This window comes from Cervus canadensis, chromosome 8, assembly GCF_019320065.1.
Source record: "Cervus canadensis isolate Bull #8, Minnesota chromosome 8, ASM1932006v1, whole genome shotgun sequence".
Classification (NCBI taxonomy): domain Eukaryota; kingdom Metazoa; phylum Chordata; class Mammalia; order Artiodactyla; family Cervidae; genus Cervus; species Cervus canadensis.
In genome coordinates this window covers 68,310,546-68,335,025 of record NC_057393.1, presented here as the reverse complement: position 1 = coordinate 68,335,025, position 24,480 = coordinate 68,310,546, and the positions used below count along the sequence as shown (strand labels likewise).

General features: G+C 38.2%; 1 protein-coding gene across 2 annotated transcripts; it reads left to right on the top strand.

The window, feature by feature from the left end:
- Positions 1–24,267, top strand: DDX21 (DExD-box helicase 21). Of its 2 annotated transcripts, XM_043476760.1 has the most exons (16): positions 36–170; positions 745–848; positions 2,104–2,547; positions 4,399–4,474; positions 5,225–5,403; positions 6,470–6,587; positions 10,408–10,593; positions 11,601–11,746; positions 12,457–12,606; positions 13,073–13,234; positions 14,491–14,610; positions 15,545–15,618; positions 17,834–17,993; positions 18,727–18,861; positions 20,913–20,957; positions 21,497–24,267. In XM_043476760.1, exons 3-16 carry the CDS (start codon positions 2,167–2,169, stop codon positions 21,764–21,766), a joined length of 2,202 nt encoding a protein of 733 aa, XP_043332695.1. In that variant the 5' UTR covers positions 36–170; positions 745–848; positions 2,104–2,166; the 3' UTR covers positions 21,767–24,267. The 2 variants fall into 2 exon arrangements, with proteins under 2 accessions (XP_043332694.1, XP_043332695.1); XM_043476759.1 differs by lacking the exon at positions 745–848 and having other exon boundaries at positions 1–170.
- The last annotated feature ends 213 nt before the right edge of the window (positions 24,268–24,480 follow it).

Here is a 24,480-nt window from a genome sequence, read left to right as displayed (position 1 = left end):
TGGGTGGGCTGTAGGGGCAGCGTTTTCTTTTCCTCTCCACGCGGTAGACGAGACTGGTCGGCCTGCCCAGCTTGTGCTGAGTGATGCCGGGGAAACTTCTTAGTGACGCGGATTTGGAGTCAGACGTAGCCGTGGCAAAAGTGGAGATGCCGCGAAAACAAAATGAGAAGGTACCACTGAGGGCCGAGGGACTTGGGACCAGGCAGGACGAGAGGCCGGGCGCTAAGAGTGGGAGCCCGGGCCGGGGAACAAGGCGCGCGGCGCGGACCCTGCCCGGCCGGAGACCCGCGTGGGTTTCGACCAGTGGGTTTCGGGAATGGTCGGTGCTCTCCATGGGCGGTGTGCGCGTTGCCGAGAAGTCCGGGCAGATGTGAACTAGTGAGCCGGCCGGTGTCCCACGTGGCCCCAGAGTCTGGACGTCCGGCACCCGGTCACCGTTAGGCCCCACATTTTGGCCCAGACTCGGACCTCCCGGCGTGAGAGTGCGTGGAGGGAATTGTAAATCAAAAGAGGGACCAGCGCTTCCTCCAGAAGTGGCGCAGCCAGAAACCCATCTTGCACACGTGGGTAGCGTCCGTCGTGACATTTTTTACCCTAGTGGTGGGAATACAGTTTTCCGGAAAGCGGCCCTTAGACGAAAAAGTAGTTCAGTTCCTCTTAATATTTGTTGGCCAGATTTCCCGTGGAAATGTAGACGTGTTGTGCTAACTGCACACCGTATTTTTTTTTTTTTTTTTAATATAGGCCAGCAGTGTGCGGTAGTCTTAAGTTACCTCGATAGCTGTCTGCTTCCTTGCTGTTACTTCCTTAGAAAGCGATTTAACTTGTGACTGATTCTCTGTTCTGAGGTAAGGTCAGAGAGAACAAAGATTGTCCCTAGAAACTTGTGTTGTTCATGACTTAGAGTTTCTTTCCTGCTGTTTCTGAGTCTTTTTAACGGGAGAGTTTTCCAGCAGCAATATTTTGGTGTTGTAGGAAGCGGAGGTAGCAGAGACTTGTCCCCAAGGGGAGGAAGTAGTCCTGGTTTCCTAGTCTTGCATCGGCCAGCCTATTCAGTTGTGGGATGCTGAAGTTAGAAAGCATATAACCTGCAAACTCCACTGCATTCCAAAGCAGTTCACAGGGACTGAAAATCCGCTCTCATTGGTGGAACAAAGGGATGATAGAATTGAAGCCTCAAGATGGAGTGGACCAGATTGTTTTTTAGCTGTCTGAAGGATAGGTCATATGAGAGAGATTACCATTCATCCACGATTTAAGAGCAGAGGCCAGACCTGAAGTTTTATGGAGGCAGATTTCAGCTCGATGAAATAGTCCCCATATTTCTTGCCTTGGCCTGAGGCTCTGCCACAGAAGTTTTAACAGAAGGTAAAACACATTTTCACTAATAACCAAGTTTTCAGAAATATGAAAAGTTGGAGGTGGTCAGACATTTCAAGTAGGAACTGTAATCCAGTTTGGTTTTGAGGTTTCCCTTGTTCCATTTTCTTGTGATTTTGTGCTGTTTTTCCCTTTAAGTTAGGTATATCTTTTTTATGCATGAGGTGATAGTTTGGGTTTTTACAACTTTTTGGTTCATAAAGTGTCTATATGTCAATTTCTTTGCATTTGTGAGAAAAGCAAGGCAGAGATTATGAATCTCTTTTTTACCTGTAGAGGGCTTCAAGCAGAGAAAGAAATCTGCTTAATATCATCTATCTGTGGACATACATGGTCATATTAACTTAATCAAGTTTAAATTAAGTTAAATTGTTCTTGATCACTTCCTGTAGTTTGTGGTTTAGAACATGTTGGAGAATCCTGTGAGCCATTCCAAGTCCCTTGTAAAAATTGGACTGTACAGCTTGTACAATTGAATAGTTACCAAGAAGCATTCTCTTACAAGCTAATGAAGTTATTGGTACATTATTCTCTCCATGTTAGCCAAGAAACAGTATTAAAAAACATACTGTTTGATTTTTGCCTCAGTGCAAATACACATGTTGAAAAATGCCTCCAAATTGTATTTTTCATAATTATGTGATCTTGAAATAATGCATAATTAATGTATTATGCAACTGTATCAGTGCTTTGCTCAGCTTTTGCATTGTCTTTATTTTTTAGAAAGGTAAAAAAGAGAAGCCAAAATCTAGTAAGACTGAAGAGGCAGCAGAAGAAAAGGAAGAAATGATTTCTTCCAAAGCTAAAAAGGTTAAGAAGAAAGAGACTTCTGAGGTTGACGTGGATTCTCCTAAATCTAAAAAGGCAAAAAAGAAAGAGGAGCCATCTCTAGATGACATTATTTCTCCTAAAACTAAAAGTTCGAAAAAATCAAAGGAGCCCTGTGAAAAGACAGTTGTTTCTCCTAAAACCAAAAAAGTTATAAAAAATGAAGAGCCTTCTGAGGAAGAATTGGGTACATCTAAGCCCAAAAAGATGAAGAAAGAAAAAGAAATAAATGGAGAAATTCAAGAGAAAAGCCCCAACCTCAAGAATGGATTCCCTGACTCTGGACCTGACTCCAACTCCACGGAAGCTGCCAGTGAAGAAAACAGTGAGTTAAAGCAGGTAAAGTTGTATTTTAATATGTAGAATGTATCTTTTGATGTTGATTCAGGTAAATAAGTATATAATTGTTACACATATTATTTAATAATGGGAGGAAATTGGATGTGTCAGCACTTATCAAGAGGATAGCACCTCTCTTGAGGTGCAGGGTGAGTATTTTAAAAACTGCAGTGTCAGAATGCCTCCTTTGCAAGGTTTAAGTTTAGAGAATGTCTTCTCTCCACACTTGATCTGCTTATTTTCAAGTCAGAAATCAACAGGAGGTATATAGTTACGCATATGTGCTCCAGCGTCCCTCTGAGGGTTTCACCTAGTAAATCATTATTAAGTGGAACCACTGAAAAGGTGCTTGCTTGATTGCACAAGTCTTTTTGTTTAGGTCATTAACTAACTTGAGTTGAATACGATGCTTAAATGTCCCTTTGGAAGCTAATACTGTTTTTTCAGAAGCTCGGTCATCAAAGAAAAATGCTAAATCTAGTAAATTTCTCTTTGCCGTAGGGTTGTAATCAACATTTAAAATTTTTTCCTGATTATAAAAACCATATACAGCTATTTTTTGTCAGATTATAATTTTATCAATATTGTATCTTGCCTTTTCCTAGCTTACCTATATTTTTATTTTTAAAATATTTTTATTTATATATGACTGTGCTGAGTCTTTGTTGCTCCATGGACTACTCTTGGATGGCGTACTTGGGCTTCTCATTGTGGTGGCTTCTCTTGTTGGGGAGCATGGGTTTTAAGGCTCGCTGGTTTCAGTAGTTATGGCACTTGGGCTCAGTAGTTGTAGCTCCCAGGCTCTAGAGCACAGGCTCAATAGTTGTGGTGGATGGGTTTAGTTGCTCTGTGGCAGGTGGGATCTTTCCTGACTGGGGATTGAATTTATGTCTCCTGATTTGGCAAGTGGATTGTTTACCACTAAGCCACCAGGGAAGCCCGTTGCCTATATTTTTATATAAGGATTTTCCTTTTATTTATTTATTTATTTTTATTAGTTGGAGGCTAATTACTTCACAGCATTTCAGTGGATTTTGTCATACATTGATATGAATCAGCCATAGAGTTACACGTATTCCCCATCCCGATCCCCCCTCCCACCTCCCTCTCCACCCGATTCCTCTGGGTCTTCCCAGTGCACCAGGCCCGAGCACTTGTCTCATGCATCCCACCTGGGCTGGTGATCTGTTTCACCATAGATAATATACATGCTGTTCTTTCGAAACATCCCACCCTCACCTTCTCCCACAGAGTTCAAAAGTCTGTTCTGTACTTCTATGTCTCTTTTTCTGTTTTGCATATAGGGCTATCGTTACCATCTTTCTAAATTCCATATAGGATTTTCCTTTTAAATGTTAAATATTTTTAGTAGTTATGTAATCCATCATATAGATGTTTAGAAATTCACTTAATTATTCAGTTGTTGGACATTCAGATTTTGGGACATTCACATAGTGCCAGTGTAATCACTTGTCATAAATGCTTATCCCTTATTTTCTGTGGATATATGTATGAAAGATGTTGCTATGGGAAGTGGTTAATAACCTGTTCACCAGTGTATTGTTGATTTGGAATAACTGGAAAAGTTCTTAGTTGAGACTGAATCTACTTTCACTAGCCATATGTGGTATATCAGTGCTGTATATATTTGCCACAAAATTTTCTTCTGTTAGGGTTTTATAGATTACTATCATCTTTATCCTTTTCAGATCTTGATTTACTTACCAGAGTGTTTGTATCTTTTTGGTTGATTTAGAAGAAATGTTTTAGGATAATTTCTTAGAAGGCTTTCTGTTTTTAACCTGTAGGGATAAAGTTACTGATTTCTTTCTGTGGTGCTTTATTTGATAGGAAATGACTGTGGAGCAAAAAGAAGGAGCTTTCTCTAATTTCCCCATATCTGAAGAAACTATTAAACTTCTTAAAGGTAATATTCTTGGAAATATTGTATAATGTTAGAACACGTTATTTGGAAGCACTCTACTGATTTTGTTGAGATAAACTGGGACATGTTCTTATTGGAGATGATATACGCAGCCATATAATGAAGTAGGTCTGTATATTTGGTAAAGGACTAAACTAGTGATGGCCTTTACTGCCTCTTAAATGAATGATTAAAATTTATTCAATATAGTATAGTCAAAAAAATAGAAAATACATTATGTATATTCAGAGGTATAATGGCTGATAGTACTGGTGCAGTTAAATAGTTGATGCCATGTTGGTATTTTCTTTTTTACCCTCTTGCACTTCTTAAGGCATCTCTAGGTTAATGATACTAGCCTGACTCATGTTAGTATTGTGCCTGTGAACCAAGTAGGAAGTCACAGATGCTCAACTTAGGTGTTTTCTGAATCAGGTGTGGTGCAGTCAAGACAGCGAAACCCTGATTTTTGAGCTTATATTGGCCTGTGTATGAGATTTCGTGACAAGGGGCTTCATCTCTTAAGATAATAAGTATTTACTGTACTTTAGTGCTTTAAAGTTTATTGATATTTTTTGGTCAAGAAGATTCTTCATTGCCAGAATATATTTGAACTTAACTTTGTAAAGATGTGACCAGAATGTAGAATTCTAGAATTCTGCAGGATCAGAAGCCTGACTATGCTTTCATCCTCCAGTATGGCTGGGGCTTTAAGAACTGCACAGTCAGGTAACATGGCTCATTTGTTCACAGCCCGTGGGGTGACCTTCCTGTTTCCTATACAAGCAAAGACGTTTCACCATGTCTATAGTGGGAAGGATTTGATTGCACAGGCGCGGACAGGAACTGGAAAGACATTCTCCTTTGCTATCCCTTTGGTTGAGAAACTTCTTGGAGAAGTGCAAGACCGGAAGAGAGGGCGTGCCCCTCAGGTAAGTATTTTTAACACAGTCTTTAGAGTTTACAGGTTCCAAGTCCACACAAGAAAGAGACATTGCTTGGACATCACTTATATATCCCTTTGTTTTACAGTTTTGAGTTCTTAAGGCCTTTTTCTTAAGATCTTTTTTACTAGAGATCTTTATCTGAAGGTATAAATCAGGATAATTCTTTTAAGACTGTTGACCGCAAACCTTATGTATTTAAATATTGTAATTTGTTCCATGGTAATGATCACCTCTATTATTAATCCTTCTATATTTCTTTAAGACTCTTAGATGTCCCTGGGGCTCAAGGATATTGTCAAGTGTCTCCATTTTTGCCTAAAATGGGGAAAGCGTTTTTAATAGAGATGCCTGAATAGGAAGGAGTATTAGATGTGGAGAGGCCAAGCCTCTGATCAGGATGGTGCTTGCTGAGCTCATTTCTGAAGAACTTGGCGTTTGCCAGACCTTGACCTCCCTGAAACGCCTGTGTTGTCACCTTGGCTTTGGGTTGTTGTTCCTGACTGTTTGGCCTTACCTCATTCACGGGCTTTCCAGTATCCATGCCCCGTCCTCATTCATTCATTTGTTTACTGTTACTTGTCTGCAGTTTCAGCAGCTGTAACAATAAATTATTCTAGCACCTGGAATAGTGCCTGGTACATAATGGATGTTCAGTAAATACCTGTTGAATGGATGTATGAGGTTGTTCTTAAATCACATTTGTTTTCATGCTGTTACCCTATTTGAGGGTCTGCTGTGGTTGTGTGTTGTGTTTCGTTATGATTCAAAGCCCTTCACCATATTGGTCTGCTCTTACTCTTCTGACTTCCATTCTACTTCCATTTCACTGCAGTGTGGAGATTTCAGACTATAGATTTTGTATCCTGGCTACCTGAATTTAAATCTAGGCTCTACCTTTTGGTTTTAGAAATCTGTTGTGTATTATTGTAGATATTATTATAGATATTTTGAAAGTAATTTTTAGGATGAGTTGAACCTCCTGGTGCATTGGAAATTTATTAAACAATTATTGCATAATACTTTGGATTCCATTATTAGTTTTTCTTTTCAGGTACTGGTTCTTGCACCCACAAGGGAGTTGGCAAGTCAAGTAAGCAGAGACTTCAGCGACATCACAAAAAAGCTGGCAGTAGCTTGTTTTTATGGTGGAACTCCGTATGGAGGACAAAGTAAGTTAATCCACAAGTGAGGAAAGGAAAATGCCGTCTACTTTTAAGGTGACCTGATTGAACTTCTGACTTCTGACATCTGTCTTTTCCTACCTGATTTAGTCATTTATGGTGGTTTTCTTTTGTCTTTTTTTTTTCCTTCTTTATTTTTTGGTCATGTTGTGTGGCTTGCAGGATGTCAGTTCCCCAACCAGGGATGGACCCTGGGCCATGGCAGTGAGTGAAAGTGCTTAATCCTAACCACTAGACCACCAGGGAGCTCTCTCTTTTGCCGTTATTGTTTAAAGATGGTCAGGCACACGGTCCTGCATGATGATGTGTCAGATCTGTACATGGATCTTAGGACTTTTGTTATTATTTATCTGTGTTTACCTAAAGGCTGCAGTAATGCCTTACTGAGCCTAAGAGGACAGAGTCCAGGAACTAGAAAGTCAGAACTCAAGGTTATTATTTTTATCTGTCAAAAACCTTGGGTCTTTGCCTCTTTTTACTGTAGACAGCCTTTCTTTTCTCTGGTGCCAAGAGCCATATGTATCCCTTCCTATAATATTCCATTATTTCCCAATTTAAGACCTAGAAACTTTATTTTGTAGGTCAGATACATAATTCAGGAAGGGACTTAAGCATTTTGAAAGTCTTCATATTGGACAGATGAATGAGTAAAGATATGGTCATATATACAATGGAATACTACTCAGCCATAAAAAGAATGAAATAATGTCAGTTGCAGTGAGATGGATGAAGCTAGAGATTATCATACTAAATAACTCAGGCAGAGAAAGACAAATATGTGGTATCACTTATATATGCAATCTAAAGAAATGAAACAAGTGAATGTATTTACAAAACAGAAACAGACTCTCAGAAAACAAACTCATATTTGTGAAGTCCCTGGTGGTCCAGTGATCGGGACTCAGTGCTTTCAATGCCGGGGCCCCAGTTGGTCCCTGATCAGGAAACTAAGATCCTGCAAGCCACACAGCCCACTCCACCCCCAGCCTCCATCCCCTGGAACCCGAAAAGGAAGAAAACGAACTTATGTTATCAGAAGGGAAAGGTGGCAGGGGTGGTGGGTGGGAAATAAGTTAGGAGGTTGGGCTTAACATCTGCACGCTTCTGTATATAAAACATAATCAATAAGGTGCTCCAGTATAGTACAGGAAACTCAATACTCTGTGATAACCTGTATACGGAAAGAATCTGAAAAAGAATAGATATATGTATATGTATAACTGAATCACATTGCTATCTACCTGATACTAAAACAACATTGTAAATCAGCTGTTGTTGTTCAGTTGCTAAGTTGTGTCTGACTCTCTGTGACCTTGTGGACTATAGCCCACCAGCCTCCTCTGTCCATGGGGTTTTCCAGGCAAGAATACTGGAGCAGGTTGCCATTTCCTTCTCCAGGTGATCTTCCCAACACAGAGATGGAATCCATTGGCAGATGGATCTCCTGCATTGGCAGGTAGATCCTTTACTGCTGAGCCACCAGAGAAGCCCTTAATATGTATGTCAATAAGGAAAAGATTAAAGATGAAACAGAGAGCATTAATATTTCACATTATAAGAAAGTGGATTATAATATATGAAATAAAATTCAGTTTCATTCACAATTAGAGATGTAAATTAAAATTATAATGAGTATTTTACCTGTTAGACTATCAAAGGATAAAAGATAGTTTGATAATTCCTTGAATGAGAAAACAGGCATATTCTTTACTACTAGAGAATTAAACCACCTCCTTAAATTGAAATACATATACCCTTTTACTTAATAATTCTACTTTATAGGAATTTACCCTACCAATATGATACTCATGTAGCCAAAGAGCTACTAAAGCTCCCTGAGTTCTTGACTTTACAGTGGTACAAAAGTGATACATTAAAAAAAAAAAGTGATACATAGTAGCAACTATACTTTGAATTTCTGTCTTTTCCTGGGCTAGTGAAATGCAGTTTGATACTCTCTCAGGATGCTGGGCAGTGGCAGCTTACTCCAATATAAAATAAAAATTTACAAATAATATAAAAAATGACAAAAGAAGACTTAGTATTGGCACACAAGGATTGTGATTATCTCTTTTTCAGTTTTGGTGGAACTAACATAGGCTTTGGCATCAGAACGGCATGGGTTTGCCTCTAACCTCTGCTCACAGAGTACCTGAGTGATTTTTTAGTTTAAGTTGCTGGATTTTTCTGCACTTTAGTTTATTCATGTAGGATTGCTAAACTCGCCCTGCAGTGCTGTGAGGATGAAATTGGGTAAGTATGTCGAGTACCTAGCAGTAGATTCCTCAACTACAGTAACGATGGAAAGTTACATCTAGATAACTAATAAGAACCTACCGAATAGCACAGGGGACACTTGGCTGTGCACCTGGAACTAACACAGCATTGTGAATCAACTATACAGCAGTAAAAATTAATTTTCAAAAAAAGGATAGAAAAAAAGTTGTATCATTACCATCTCACCCCAGTTACATTGAACCCCACTTTTCTGAACATCTCTGCACTTTGTTGTAATACTTGCCCGTCTTCCTATACCTGCTTGCCTATGTTGTTGTTCAGTTGCTCAGTCGTGCCCGACTCTTTGCGACCCATGGACTGCAGCATGCCAGGCTTCCCTGTCCTTTACTCTCTCCCGGAGCTTGCTCAAACTCATGTCCATCGAGTTGGTGATGCCATCCAGCCATCTTATCCTCTGTTGTCCCCTTCTCCTGCCTTCAGTCTTTCCCAGCATCAGGGTCGTTTTGAGTGAGTTGGCTCTTTGTGACAGGTGGTCAAAGTATTGGAGCTTCAGGATCAGATGAATATTCAGGATTGACTTCATATAGGATTGACTCATTTGATCTCGTTGCAGTCCAAGGGACTCTCAAGAGTCTTCTCTAACACCACAGTTCAAAAACATCAATTCTTTGGTGCTCAGCCTTCTTTATGGTCCAGCTCTCACATCCATACATGACTACTGGAAAAGCCATAGCTTTGACTAGTCGGACCTTTGTCAGCAAAGTAATATCTCTGTTTTTTAATGTACTGTCTAGGTTTGTTGTAGGTTTTTTTCCAAGGAGCAAGCTTCCTTTAATTTCATGGCTGGAGTCAGCATCTGCAGTGATTTTAGAGCCCAAGAAAAAGTGTTACTGTTTCCATGGTTTCCTCATCTATTTGCCATGAAATGATGGGACCGGATGCTGTGATGTTAGTTTTTTGGACGTTGAGTTTAAAGCCAGCTTCTTCACTTTCCTCTTTCACCTTCATCAAGAGGCTCTTTCGTTCCTTTTCATTTTCTGCCATAAGTGTGGTGTCATCTGTATATCTGAGGTTATTGATATTTCTCCTGGCATTCTTGCCTATAGGAAGTTACTATTTTTTAAGATACTTATTTTCACTTTGTGAAATATTGACACCCTCCACCAGTAAAGGAAATAATCTCTTTCCTGGTGCTACCATCCCTCATTGGTGCATGTTTTTTGTTATGTCATGTAGTACACTGGACTGCCACTCTATTTTTGTCCATCTCACTAACACTGTGTGGTATGTGGGATCTTCAGTTCCCCCACCAAGGATTGAACCCCTGCCCCCTGCACTGGGAGTATGGAGTCTTAACCACTGACTGCAAGGGAAGTCTCTGGACTGTCATTTCTTACATATTTCCCCAGTAGGTCAAGGAGTGCTTTGAGTGTCTCTAAAGTACTTGGCATAGTACCTTGTATTAATACTTGTAGTTAATATTTTAGAATAAAAATATATCAAATTGGTGTTCCAGATTAATAAAAGGACTTAAAAATCCAGCATATCTCATCATTGGTGTTCTTTACAGTTGAACGCATGAAGAATGGGATCGATATCCTGGTTGGGACACCAGGTCGTATCAAAGACCACCTGCAGAATGGCAAGCTAGATCTCACCAAACTTAAGCATGTTGTCCTGGATGAAGTTGATCAGATGTTGGATATGGGCTTTGCTGATCAAGTGGAAGAGATTTTATGTGTAGCATACAAGAAAGGTAAATTCCACATTCAAGGACTGGCATAAGGGATCGGAGGAAGGGTAGTGATTAAGTAGTCTTAAAAGTTAAATGAAGCCTTAGGAAGTTGGCAGGAAATTTCCATGATTTGCACATAATTATAATAGAGAAAATTTGGGAAAATAAGAGAAGCCAGGTTGGTATACTTTGTTTTTGGTTTATTCCTGATTTGTGCTATTGTGTATATTAACTGTAATCATACTGTACGTGTAAAACTCCATGAAGTATTTGTGCCATGATAATCTGTCTATATATTTTAATTTTTGCATAATATAAATCTGCTTACATACATTTTTATGTAGACAGCTTACTTCAAACAACAATATTCAAAATTAGTTCTTAACGATAGATTCCCACAAAGGAGATCTGATTTGAAAGGTATAAATAGTTCATGTTCCTCAATATACACTGTCAGGTTGCTCTCAGAAGGGTTCTGTCAGTTATGCTACTATTTGAAATATAGGAAAATGCAGTGGTATGCTAAGAGCAAACTTAAGAAAATTGAGGTTGGGGAGTTACTTTTAGTGTCTGACCTCAAAAAATGAATAAATTAGAATTCTAGCCTCCAAATGTTGAGGAAATGCTTGGGAGAGTAGATGAGTACAGAATCTGTTGTGTTGATTACAGGTTATTTAGTGATTTAAATTCGTTGGTTATTGGGCCTGTTTAATTGGTGTTAACCACTTAGTAGGTCTCATTAGAAAGGACAGATTTTCCTCGTGGTTTGTAAGGGCCAATGGTTAGAAAGCAAAATAACTAAGTTCTCTGGGTATTTCAAGAATCCTTTACTTAAATAATTAAGGCAATTTTTCTTTGCCCACTGGGAACCTTGGTGTCTTTAATTTTTATGTCCTCAATGCCTGACTTGGTGTCAAAAGTGTTTTTCTTGTAGAATGTTGGGTGGACCCTGGAAAAATTGGGTGAGGTGGAATTCTGTCTGTGTAGGCTATTTTGAATTATTCATACTTTTTTTTTTCCCCTCAAAGATTCAGAAGACAATCCTCAAACATTGCTTTTTTCTGCAACTTGCCCCTATTGGGTGTTTAATGTTGCTAAGAAATACATGAAATCTACATATGAACAAGTGGACCTAATTGGTAAAAAGACACAGAAAACGGCGATAACTGTAGAGGTAAATGATTCATTCAGTTGTTGGCATTAGTTACAAATAATATATAATGTTTTTCCCTGTCTGAACGTATTTAGACTGCAAATACAAACTCCTTTTCCAGATAAGTACTAAATCTATGTGAAAAGTCAAGTAAAGTTATGTTTCTAATTGAGTGGTATATGGTATCTGTATTTTCTGAATTTCATCATCTGGTTGCCTGATTGAAGAATCTTTTGGAACTTAAATCTATATAAATTAGTAAGTGGAGTGACATTATACCTTGAGTTTATACATTAGAGGGCAACAGAATCCTAGTGTTGGTGCTGAAGCTGTTTTTATCTTAGCGTCCGGTACCTAGTGGAATTTATTGCATCCGAGCAACAGACCTGTACGGAGACTGACTCCTGATTGCACATTTCAGTGGATGAAAGAACAGAACACACAGGCTTTCCTGCTGTCTGTCATTTGGTTTCTTGTGGGAAGTTAGGAACAGCATTTCTTTTCTTACATTTTCTGGGTTAGGTCAGAAAATGGATAAAGAAGCCGGGTACTCTTGGTGAACGAGGAAAGGCTCTCTGCTTTAGTTGTTTAGTTTTTTTCCCCTCTAAACAGTGGTGGTGGTTTTCTCTAGTCAGGCTTAAACAATTGCCTTTAGTATCATTAGAGTTGGGCGGATGATTTTAGATTCTAGCGAGGCTTTACTGAATAATCTTTTTTCCCTCTTTCCTAAGCATCTGGCTATCAAGTGCCACTGGACTCAGAGGGCAGCAGTTATTGGAGACGTTATCCGAGTGTACAGTGGTTTCCAAGGGCGCACTATCATATTTTGTGAAACGAAGAAAGAAGCCCAGGAGTTGTCACAGAATGTGGCTATAAGACAGGTTGGTCTTTACCTTCTCTTCCCATAAGGAGACAGCATCTTTCAGTTAATAGAGTATACATCTTAGAGTTCATCTGATTTGCCCATCTTATCTTACAGATGAAGAAAGCGTGACTCAGACCCAAGGTTACCCTGACAAATATTTGATCACTCATATTTGGTGTAGTTGAATAGTAAAGGACAGGGAAGCCTGGCATGCTACAGTTCATGGGGTTGCAAAGAGTCAGACACGACTTAGTGACTGAATGACAACAAATAGTGGAATACCATTGAAAATTTGAGGCTTGTCCACAGAAGGCATATTTTTCCCTTTATATTATTTTCAGCAGAGGTGTCACCAAAATGTGAATGTCTTTATAGGCCTAATTGATGATTTTATTTTATTTATTTATTTTTTTAATTGATGATTTTAAAAGTACCTGCATTGTATGATCTGGTATTCTTAAGTGAGCTTGTTTCTTTGGCAGGATGCCCAGTCGTTACATGGAGACATTCCACAGAAGCAAAGGGAAATCACCCTGAAGGGTTTTAGAAATGGTGATTTTGGAGTTTTGGTTGCGACCAATGTTGCTGCACGTGGGTTAGACATCCCCGAGGTTGATCTGGTTGTTCAAAGTTCTCCACCAAAGGTAAGGGTTTTACAGTTAGATTTTTTTCCTCCCCAATTAGTAATTCACCTCGGATAAACTTCATTGGCTATGATACTTCTATTGTGCAAAGCTACACTTAGCTTTTATTTTGTTGTTTCTTTTGGAGGCTGAAACAAATTGGAAGTTGTATTGCTTCTTTTCAGATGATTAGTGATAGCTTTCTTTGGGGTGTTAGGTTGCTAAGGGTGATTTTAAAATGAACTTGTCATATGTCCCCACCTCTCAGAACTGACAGTGTCGTGAGTGGGCAGAGGTTGGAAAGATAGATTCTGGTCAGAGCGTTGTCCTGAAAGGTTGCTGGATGGGGGTAGTGCAATTTTGAACTGGACTTTGAAGTTGGTAAGGCTTAGATGGGGTGTGGTAGGGTAGATAAACTTGAGAGCTAGAGAATAGAGAAGCGAGACAACCTGTAGTTAACAACCTGTAGTTGTTAACCTGTAGTTAACAACCTGTTAACCTGTAGTTAACAACCTCTGGTTAAAACTGCTTGGGTGATGGGAACTTCCCAAAGAGGTCCTTGATGAACAGTTTATGTGGTGTGTGTGGACCCTTACTTAAAAGTTAGTCTGAAGAAGCTTGTTCCCATCACTTCAAGCATGAAGACCCCATTACCCCCAAATTTGGCAAATCCCTCAGGATTAATGTTTACAGTGATGGAAAAATACATTACTGCAAAGTCACCATTTCTTACACAGAATGTCCCATAAGTGTGTAACATAGACATTACTTAAGTAAGCCTGTATACCTGTGCTGTCTAGCATGAGCACCACAGGCACGTGGAGCTGTTCAGTACTTGAAATGCAACTGGTCTTAATTGACTTGTATGTACTGTCAGTATGAAATACACATTGGATTTTTAAAAAATGTGAACTTTCTATTATGCACAGTAGTTTTGAAAGACTTGTGGGAAAAGAATGTATAATGTCTCATTGATAACATGTTTTGTAGAAATAGCATACTGAAATGGCAAACTTTTGGATATAGTGGGTTAAATAAAATAATGCTTTTTTAAAAAAGCAATACTTTTTGCAGATTGACCCACTGCATAGGGACAGACCACTGTTCTAGAGGTTTTAAAGTTTTTTCAGTTCTTAAAGTTGGAATGCCTAGGTGCCTCCTCCCTCGCACTGTCCCCGCTCGGTCCAGGTCTGTCACCACCACGCTCGGCCATGCGTAGGCTCTCAGCACTACCTCTCTTCATGGCTCAGTATCACTGACGTGTTTTACTTCCATAGGATGTTGAATCCTACATTCATCGCTCCGGGCGAACAGGTAGAGCTGGAAGAACCGGGGTTTGCATCTGCTTTTACCAACACAAAGAAGAATACCAGTTAGTCCAAGTGGAGCAGAAAGCGGTAAAACTGTTTTCTTAGCCTTCATTCAGCTAATGTTGAGTTCCAAAGTCAGTCTTTGTCTCTTTATTTGGTTTTTATTAACTTTATTTATTTAAATTTTATTTCTAAGCATGTGGCCATGAGTAAAAGCTTGTTGTTAAATATGTGTTTTATATATTGTCCTATGATTTAAAGCCTTTTTGAATAACTTCGCATTTGAAAGCAGTGGTTTTGTCTTAATATTTATGATGAGAAGGGGTCTTTTCTTATTGAGATGTTTGAAAGGCAGTTTTCAGACAGTGATGCACACACAATGAATACATCAGAAATATTTTCAGTGTAGGTTTAGGGGGTTACTTGAAGTTTGGAGAATTGCTTGAAAACTGTAAAAGACGAACGAGACTGTCAAAAGGAGAAACTTTTTAATGAGAAAGAAGGCACTTTTCCTTGCAGAAGAATTTTATACTTTCTTCTGTGATAGGTGAATGAAAAACTGATATTCTCAAATTGAGGGACATTCTACAAAATACTGACCAGCACACCTTAAAACTGTCAAGGTCATGAGAAACAGGAAAGACAAATTGTCACAGATCAGAGAAGACTAAGAAGACATTGTTAACTAAATGTAATGTGGTGCCCTTGGTCAGATATCAACAGAAGAAAGGATGTTAGAAAAACTAGTGAAATGTGAATGAAACCTGGGGTTCAGTTAATAGTAATGTTGGTTTCTTAGCTCTGACAAATGTACCAAAGTAATAGGTGCAGGTAGACAGGAACTCTGTGTACTATCTTTGCAACTTTTCTGTAAATCTAAAAACCTTTCTAAGATAAAAGGTTTGCTTTAAATATTTACCAAATATGTTTGGTAAGTATTAGAAAATTGGGGGACTGCTGGTCTCAATAGAAATAATTGATGGCCATGTTGTACATTAAATTATGGTTCATTTCCTTGTAGGGAATTAAATTTAAACGAATAGGTGTTCCTTCTGCAACAGAGATAATAAAAGCTTCTAGCAAAGATGCCATCAGGTATGTTCTTTACCACTGCTGTGATTTGTTTCATGCTTACTCTATTTATTACATGTTTTTGTGCATTAATGAAATTTAGATTAAAATGTATTCTATTTAGTGTTTTAAAAAATTTATAACCTCCTTGTTAAAAAAATAGACTGTGCTGAGTAAAATTGTATAAAATAAAAATTCTCATTTCTGAACATTGTGCCCAATCCTGTTTACCAGAGGAAACCATTATTAATAGTTTGGTTGTGTTGGGCATTTTAAATAACTATATCTTAGATATGGTGTAGGTAAAAGTTATGGAAAATATCTAGATGGTAAGGATTAGATTAACAGTATCATTGGAGGTGCTACTTGCGTAAGGGCAAGAACATTCTTCAGTGTGTGCAGTTGTCCTATAAATTGAAGAATACTTAATTGTTTTTGTTGAACTATAGTTGATTTACTGTATTGTATTAGTTTTAGACTCCTAATTTATCCCTTCTGTCCTGCCACTCTATTCCCCTTTAGTAACCATAAGTTTGTGAGTCTGTTTCCTTTTTGTAGATAGTTTCATCTGCATTATTTTTTTAGATTCCACATATGAGTCATAACATATGATATTTGTCTTTCTCTGATTTCATTTATTATGACAATCTCTAGGTCATCCATGTTGTTGGAAATAGCAATACTCAATTCTTTTTTATGACTGAATAGTATTCCCTTGTGTATATGTACCGCATCTTTATCCATTCATTGGTTGATGGACATTTAGGTTGCTTCCATGTCTTAGCAATTGTGACTAGTGCTGCTATGAAATTTTTTCAAATTAGCGGTCTCATTTTCTTTGGATATTTACTCAGGAGTAAATATCACCTGGTAATTTAGTTTTTTGAGGAACCTCCATACTATTGCCTATAGTGGCTGCACCAATTTACATTCCCATTAACAGTGTACAAGAGCTCCCTTTTTTCTACATCCTCTCCAACATTTATTTGTGATATTTATTTATTTTGATAATAGCCATTCTGACAGCTACGGGGTGATGGTCATTGTAGTTTTCTTTTCCATTTTTCTGATGATTAGTGATGTTGAGCATTTCTTCATGTGCTGGTTGGCCATGCATATGTCTTTGGGGAAGTGTCTGGGTCTTCTGCCCATTTTTTTGATTGGCAAAGATACTTAGCTGTTTAGCATCCCTGGCTGTGCAGTATATTCTTGAGGTTGAGTGAGGTGGCACCAAAAAGGTCCCAGTCATTTTTCAAATGTTTCCAAGTGGTGAGCTACATCCCCTGCTTAAGAACCAGAGTCTGAGCAACATTTTTACAGTGTTTTTCATAGTTACTATTATAAATGTGTGAGAAACTTAATTTAAAAAAGAGTTCATAATCAGAAGAAATGTTAAATATTAGCATACTAGTAGCTCAGGAAAGTTTTGCAAATGAAAAGAATTTAACTCAGCATTTTTCAAATTTATTTTAGCATGGCATGCTTTTCTTTATCCTGCAGACAGGGTTTCCTGTGATGCCAGTTAAGGAAATTTGGGGTTAGATGGCCAGAAAGTTGAAAAGAGACCAAGATGCTAGCAGTACATGAGAAGGCCTCTAGAGCGTCAGCCTTGCCAAAAGAAGCTGCTGCATGTAGCCTTGTTCCTCCTTGTCTTGGGTGATCTCTTTCAGTTTTGAGATGTGACATTTATTTCTTATCACCAAGATAATAGTCATTTCCTAACAAATGTATAGTCTCAGAAAGGTCTGATAAAACGTGATTTGAGAGTTCTTTTATTTCAGAATGAGAATAGCTGTAGTATTTTCTAATTCTAAAAGTAACACATACTTTATTGTAAAAGCTTGTCATTTATTGATACATTTTTAGTGGCAATATGGCATGTCATTGTATCTGTTTTATGGTTTCCTTAGCCAGTCCATATTGGTGCACATTGTAAAATTATTTATACTCGTTCTGTAACAGTGTGATGAACATCTTAATACTTGTCTTATTTATTATTTTCTTGGATAAATTTTTCTTGGTTAGATGGTAAATTAGAATTAGACACAATCAAAGAAGTGGATTTATTGCTACAGAAATGTGATAATTTTATACACTACATCAAAATGATGTTACACATGTGTAAGATTTGGTTTGAAAGATTGAGATTTGGATCTCAAGATTGTGCTGTCTTGAAAATGAAATCTGTCCACTTTGACTATCCTTTTTCCTAACAAATCTACTTTCCATCAAACCACAGGCTCTTGGACTCTGTGCCTCCCACTGCGATCGGTCACTTCAAGCAATCAGCCGAGAAGCTGATTGAGGAGAAGGGGGCTGTGGAAGCCCTGGCAGCAGCCCTGGCCCACATTTCCGGTGCCACGTCGGTAGACCAGCGCTCCTTGATCAACTCAGAAGCGGTAGGGGTTCCTGTCAAATTTCTGACACTTTATAAAAGTGTCCCATTGAAATTTCCCACTTGTTCTAAGTTTTTCATGAAGGTTGATACATATTAACAAATCCATAGAGACAGAAAGTTACTGGTTGCAGTGTCTTACTGGAGGAGGGCAATGGCAGTGATTGCTAAAGGGAATATGGGTTTTGGTGGGGTAAAGGGATACTGACATATTCTGGAATTTTAAATACTGGTAATGATTGTAGATCTTGTGAAAATACTAAAACCCCCTGAATTGTATACTTTAAAAATGCCAGATTTTATAGTATGTGCATCGTATGTCAGTTTTTCTTAATCCTAAAAAAAAAAAAAAACCCAGTCATACAAACAGTGTAAGCGCATATGATTCCTTTAGCCAGCATACCTAGAAACTTATAAAGGTAATGCTTTTCTTTTTTTTTTTTAAAGTTGAGATTTTTGAGATAATTGTAGGTTCTAGTGAAATTGTAAGAGTTAATACAGAGAGATTCCTTGTACACTTTGCCAGTTTCCTGCAGTGGTAACATTTTACAAAAGTGTAATGTCACGATCTGGATACCAGCGCTAGCACAATGCACCAGTCTTACTCAGAGCTTCTCAGTTTTACTTATACTAAAATGGCAGGGTGAGAGGGGTATGTTTTTAGAAAGAACTTTCTCATAAATATTTTAGAAACATGAGGACAAGTGTAAAAGTTTAACTTTGTTCCCTTTCCATAGGGCTTTGTGACCATGATCTTGCGGTGCTCAATTGAAATGCCAAACATTAGTTATGCTTGGAAAGAACTTAAAGAGCAGCTGGGTGAGGATATTGATTCCAAAGTGAAGGGAATGGTCTTTCTCAAAGGAAAGCAGGTAAGGCTGAGGCCTCTGTTGTAACCTCACCTTGGTTCAGTAGCTTCATGCTGGCCGTGAAACACTGTGTGGTAGCTTTTCCCTGTTCTACCAGATGCTGCACATTTTCATTCTGTAGATAGTCTTCTCTGGGCAGTGTTTTCCATGACCCTCAGTTGCCACTTAGTCATTGCAACTGCCCCAGATGTATATAGCCTGAACTATCTGCATAAAGTGCCAGACTTGGAGATCCATCTACTTCCCTGACATCCCCACCCAGATGGGGTTTATTAAGTAACTTAATGTAGAAATATTCAAAATTGAATTAAAAATCTAAAATCTTGCCTTTTGAACCTAGTGTTAATTCTTCCGACTCCGGCCGTCAGTTAATAATGGCATAGACTATCATAGCAATTCTCAAGTATTTTGCTCTAATGACCTTTTTACATTCTTAATAAATTGTTAGGGACACCAAAATGCTTTTGTTTATGTGGGTTATACCTATTGATATTTATGTATTAGAAATTAAGACTGAAATTCTAATAAAGCATAAGAATATGTTCTGTTAGTCGTCAGACAATGATATCAACTGTAATGTAGTGTCTTGAAAACCTTCTACCCTTAAGAGAGTGAAGAGGACAGAGAACATTGTAGGATTATAAAAACATGTTTACTTGGTAGAATGCCTCAAAGATCTCAGGGTTCCAGTAGCACATGGACTATACTTGGAGAACTACTGACCTTGTAAACCAAATCAGGTTTATCTTCAACTCATTGCTTATCTGACCGTGTTGTTTACCTCCTTAAGCAACTGCACATTATCTGTGGGATAGAGTCCCAGCTTTCACATAGGGGTTCTTCATTAGCTGGCTCCTGTTCTCATTAGCAACTTCCTTTCTATCTCCTCACCACCAGCACCCTCCAGTCCAACAATGCCAAGTACATCTTGCTTTCTCTCATCCTAGTGTATGCACAGTCCGCTGTTTACATAGTATTTCTTATCTCCATGGTATCTTTTATGACTCAGCTTAGCCTTAAGTCTTTGTGAAGCTTCCCCTGACCAGATGGCAGAGATGGGGGCACCTCTGTGTGTACTTCAGCATCCTTAGGGTTTCTTCCTGTAAATTTTGCCTTGCTGTGTTTGCCTATGGCCGACTCAGGAACCAAAACTGTGTTCTAGATGTCTCTATACTGCAGTGAGTGCCTCTTATTGAATGGTTAGTTAATATGTGAATCAAGATTCCCACAGATGGCAAAAGCCAGCAGTACCTGATGCTATCTGTGGTTATAATTGGGTAAATTGTTGGTGAAATGGATGTTCCTCAAAATTCTGCAATTAAAGATAGCCAGGGGAGAGGAGTGTCTGTGTCGCTTACAAGGGGAATTTGATTATTTTGTGGACACTGAGAAACAGGAGGACTTTCTTCTTCTTCTTTTTTTGACTGCATCCAGTGGCTTATGGGATCTTAGTTCCTTGACCAGGGATTGAGGACTTCTTAATTGGAAATGATGGCACTGCTTGTTAACGAAGATACTGTCCTGTATAATATTTAATTTTTAAATACTTTTCATTGGAGCTTGAATTATAGAAACTAGAAAATGAACAGTATAATTTATTTTTCTGCTTTTAGTTAGGTCATCCTGATTACAGGAAGGCAGTGTATTTTAATGGTTTTAAACCATAGGTTTTATTTTAGAGCTATGCTTACCAAGTTTTTAAAACTGCTCTTACCCACTGTGGGACCTAAGACAAGTGAGTTAGCCTCATCAAATCTTTGTTTTCTCAGCTATAAAATGATTGCTCCATGAGGGTTAGCATAGTGTAATAGCCAAGAATGATCTGTAGTCAATTCTAGGTAGTCTTGAGTCCTTTCATAAATACCCCTGGCTTTGCTTTTGTTCTTTGGGGATGTAGTGTGTTAGGCTTGGTCTAAAGTTTGTCTAAAATGGGTTTTTTTTGATCTTTTTGTTTGTCTTTTACATAATTACCTAGTCTTTTGGAGTATTGATTAATGTGCATTTTATAATTCTTGTCAAAATCTGGATTAACTTGCATTTGTTTTGATTTCTAGGGTGTTTGCTTTGATATCCCTACTGCGTCAGTAACAGAAGTACAGGTATTCTTTTCTCTTATATTTTGAAGTTAATGTGTATTTAAACTGTAAAATGTTTGTTATTTAAAGCACAGAATAATAGGGAAACAACAGCTCTAGTCTCTAAAAGACCATTAAGAAGTAAATTTTACTACTCTTTCTGCTATTCTTTTTATACTGATATTTTTCTTTATTCAGCCTTCCTGTTTTTGTTTACAACATTGTGAACAATACCCAGGTTTTTTCTCCATGGATTTTACAGGGGGTTTATATAGACATTTCAAATTGCTATATCGTTACTCAGTACTGTCAGAAATATGTTTATACATGGTATAGTTATGTTTTACTACCTGACGCTGTGGCTACCCTGTAGTTACTAGATTGAATAAATGATGAGGGTATGCATAGTGATACTTTATTTTTGACCAGTGACCTTTTAAGCACTTAGGTTATCAACCTGGTTTTTCTTTAGAAAATGGGTAAAAATATTGTCTTTCTCATGCCTTTTAAAACCAAATTCAGTAGAAATCACAGCAGATTAAAACAGTACCTTCTCTCAACAGGAAAAGTGGCATGATTCACGGCGCTGGCAGCTTTCTGTGGCCACGGAGCAACCAGAGCTGGAAGGTCCACGGGAAGGATATCGCAACTTCCGAGGACAGCGGGAAGGCAGTCGAGGCTTCAGGGGACAGCGCGAGGGCAACCGAGGTGTCAGGGGACAGCGGGAAAGAAGTCGAAGCTTCAGAGGACAGCGATCAGGAGGTGGCAACAAAAGTAACAGATTCCAAAACAAAGGCCAGAAGCGGAGTTTTAATAAAGCATTTGGACAGTAACTTGAAGTAGAGGATTTATTTGGCAAAAACAGAACTGTGTTCAGCAATGTGGAACTGAACATTATTTTTCATACAAAGTTAAAAGCACATTGTATTTCCTTCCTGACCACTTGCCCAGTCCCCATCTCTTCGAGAGAGAAAAGCTTCATCTAAATTATTTCATCTGACTGATGACTGTCATTTATAACTTTATTGCTACTTCCATCTTGGGTATTCCTTTGGAAAAGGTGTATGGATTCATTACATATTCTAATGTATTAATAGATTATAAGATAAAGTCAAGCATGTATCTGCTGATACTTTTTAAGTTGACTTGTCTTTATACTTAGAAATGTCTCTTAATAGTAGGCTTCCCTGGTGGCTCAGATGGTAAAGACTCTACTGCAATGCAGGATCCCTGGGTCAGGAGGATCCCCTGGAGAAGGAAATGGCAACCCACTCCAGTAATCTTGCCTGGAGAATTCCATGAACAGAGGAGCCTGGCAGGCTACAGTCCATGGGGTTGCAAAGAGTCAGGCATGACTGAGCAACTATCACTCACACTCATTCTTAATAGTGCCCTTCCTGAATACCATGGGGAATACAGTAGTTTCTAGAGAAGCACTTTGAGCACTCAAAGCTTTGTTTTCTAACTATTCCTCAGCCACTTGCCTTCCAGTTACTCCTGTGGTTCTAGTGTATATCTTCTGAGAATTAATAGCAATGTTTCGAAGCAAGGTTTCACACTTAACTGTGATTAATACAGTTTATGCCTGCATATGCTCTAGATTTGGAGGATGGTGATGCATTTGATAGGAGATAGTATTTAGATTAGCTATTGTTATATGCATTTTGATACATTTTTAGCTTCTCAATAAAAGGTGATTTCATGCTTCAGTGAATTCTTCACAGATTTTAAAAATAATGTATATGTGTAAATACAAGTATTTTACTAGAAAGTAAGTATGTTTAAGGAATTCCAGGTGTATAACATGGCCCCATAACTTTCTTCGTGCATAAGGAGGCTAGATAAATGGTGCTTGATGATAATGTACTCCACCTCCTATTGGAAAATTAACATTATTTACCAAGAAGGAACTAGGGGAATAGGGGGCAGAGATTTGCATTGCTGAAGAGTCAAAAAACCACTGAAAATATTTTCTACATGCAAGAAGGAAACGTATATTGAGAGCAAAGAGAAGAATGAGTGAAGGTGCATGATAAAGTTTTTTTTTTTTCTTTGATAAAGTTTTTTTTTAAATGGTGAAAACTTAATGGTTCATTACTGTTTCTAGAGTTTAACTTCTAATGGGCAAGCTGGGGATTTTAGGTACAACGATCCAGTTTAGTTTCTCAAAGCCTAGCTGCTATAGCCACAGTATAGAATCTCTTCCTATTAGACTGCTACTCCATTGAAAGGTTGCAGCTACCTAGAATTCTTTTTAAGAGCAAACTATGGTTATTTTTAAGTTGTTGCTTTGAGGGAACTGAAGAACCTAATACAGCCCCTGGCCAGTATTGCTGCAAGGTCTCGTGTTATTTCTCTGGGAAACTTCGCACAAGATACAGAAACTTAAAAGTAGCTTTGTTTTCCTGCCTTGATTCCTAGAAATTACGTACTGGAAATTTCAGGAAATAAACGATGATTTGAGGAGTTCAAACACATGGCCTTTCTTACTTTCATTTAATTATTTTGAACAACTGAAATCTTGCTAGACACTGGTTTCTCTGACTGGGTCTTTGTAGCCAACTGCTTCTTATTCAGTCACCTTTTCAGTAAGGGGCTCTCAGATAACCAACTCCTTGGTTCTTGAGACAGCATTCTTTTTCTATTAAGATTTCAGTTCTGTCTTTGAATCCTGACTGGATGTCTGTGTTCTTACATTCTCTTGGTTTCTTCTTTGATCCACTTGTCAGTTTTATCGCTTGACCTCCTCATGGTTTCCCATTCAAACCAGAGGGAGTTAGGTAGTTGATGACCGACAACTCCTGCCTTGTGGATCACGTTTTATTATATTCTGCTTTTGCTGAGATACTGAGCATACTTAAATAACAATCCAAACATTTAAGTTTGGATAGGAATGGGTTGGTTTATCAAGTAGGACAGTGTACTTGTCCTTTAGGAGAAAATACTCAAGAGAGTAAGGGAGAAGATGAATGGGAATTTAACTTTACACGGCTTAGGACAACATGACTGACTTAATAAATGAAGCTAAAGTTTCTCCTGGGTCCGAGAATTCAAACCACATTTATAAATGTATAATTCAACTACTGTATGGTTTAAATGGGCTTATTGGGCTAGCCTGGGAAATAATACCGTTTTTACCATTTTCTACAGAGAAAGTATTTTGCAATTTATGTATCAGACAACTCAATGAACTTGTAAAAAACAACCAGTTTTTATGTTGGAACTATCTGTGCAGCCATTTCTTTACAGTTGTACATAAAGTGTTTTTACTGTAAAATTGAGTTAATGTATACAAATAGATCTTTATGCCATAATAAAGTTACCAGTACTACTATTTATGTTTTTGGTGACTTTTTTCCCTAAAATTGAAGCTTGGAATTTTTACTTTAAAAATAATAACTGATAGATATAAATATCCAAACAGGAAAGCAAGTAAGTCACCATATATCCAACATATTTGTGAACATCTCTTCCAGGGATTCATTTACAAAACTGGAATCATTCCTTCAGTTTATTGAATTGCTTTTCCCTCTAGGGCATGTGCATC

Bases quoted from the DNA above. Each gene is read 5' to 3' on its own strand.
- DDX21 (XM_043476759.1), top strand. From the start codon at position 84: ATGCCGGGGAAACTTCTTAGTGACGCGGATTTGGAGTCAGACGTAGCC. The intron at 2,548-4,398 runs GTAAAGTTGTAT...TTTATTTGATAG, and splicing joins AAAACAGTGAGTTAAAGCAG to GAAATGACTGTGGAGCAAAA. The intron at 4,475-5,224 runs GTAATATTCTTG...ATTTGTTCACAG, and splicing joins AACTATTAAACTTCTTAAAG to CCCGTGGGGTGACCTTCCTG.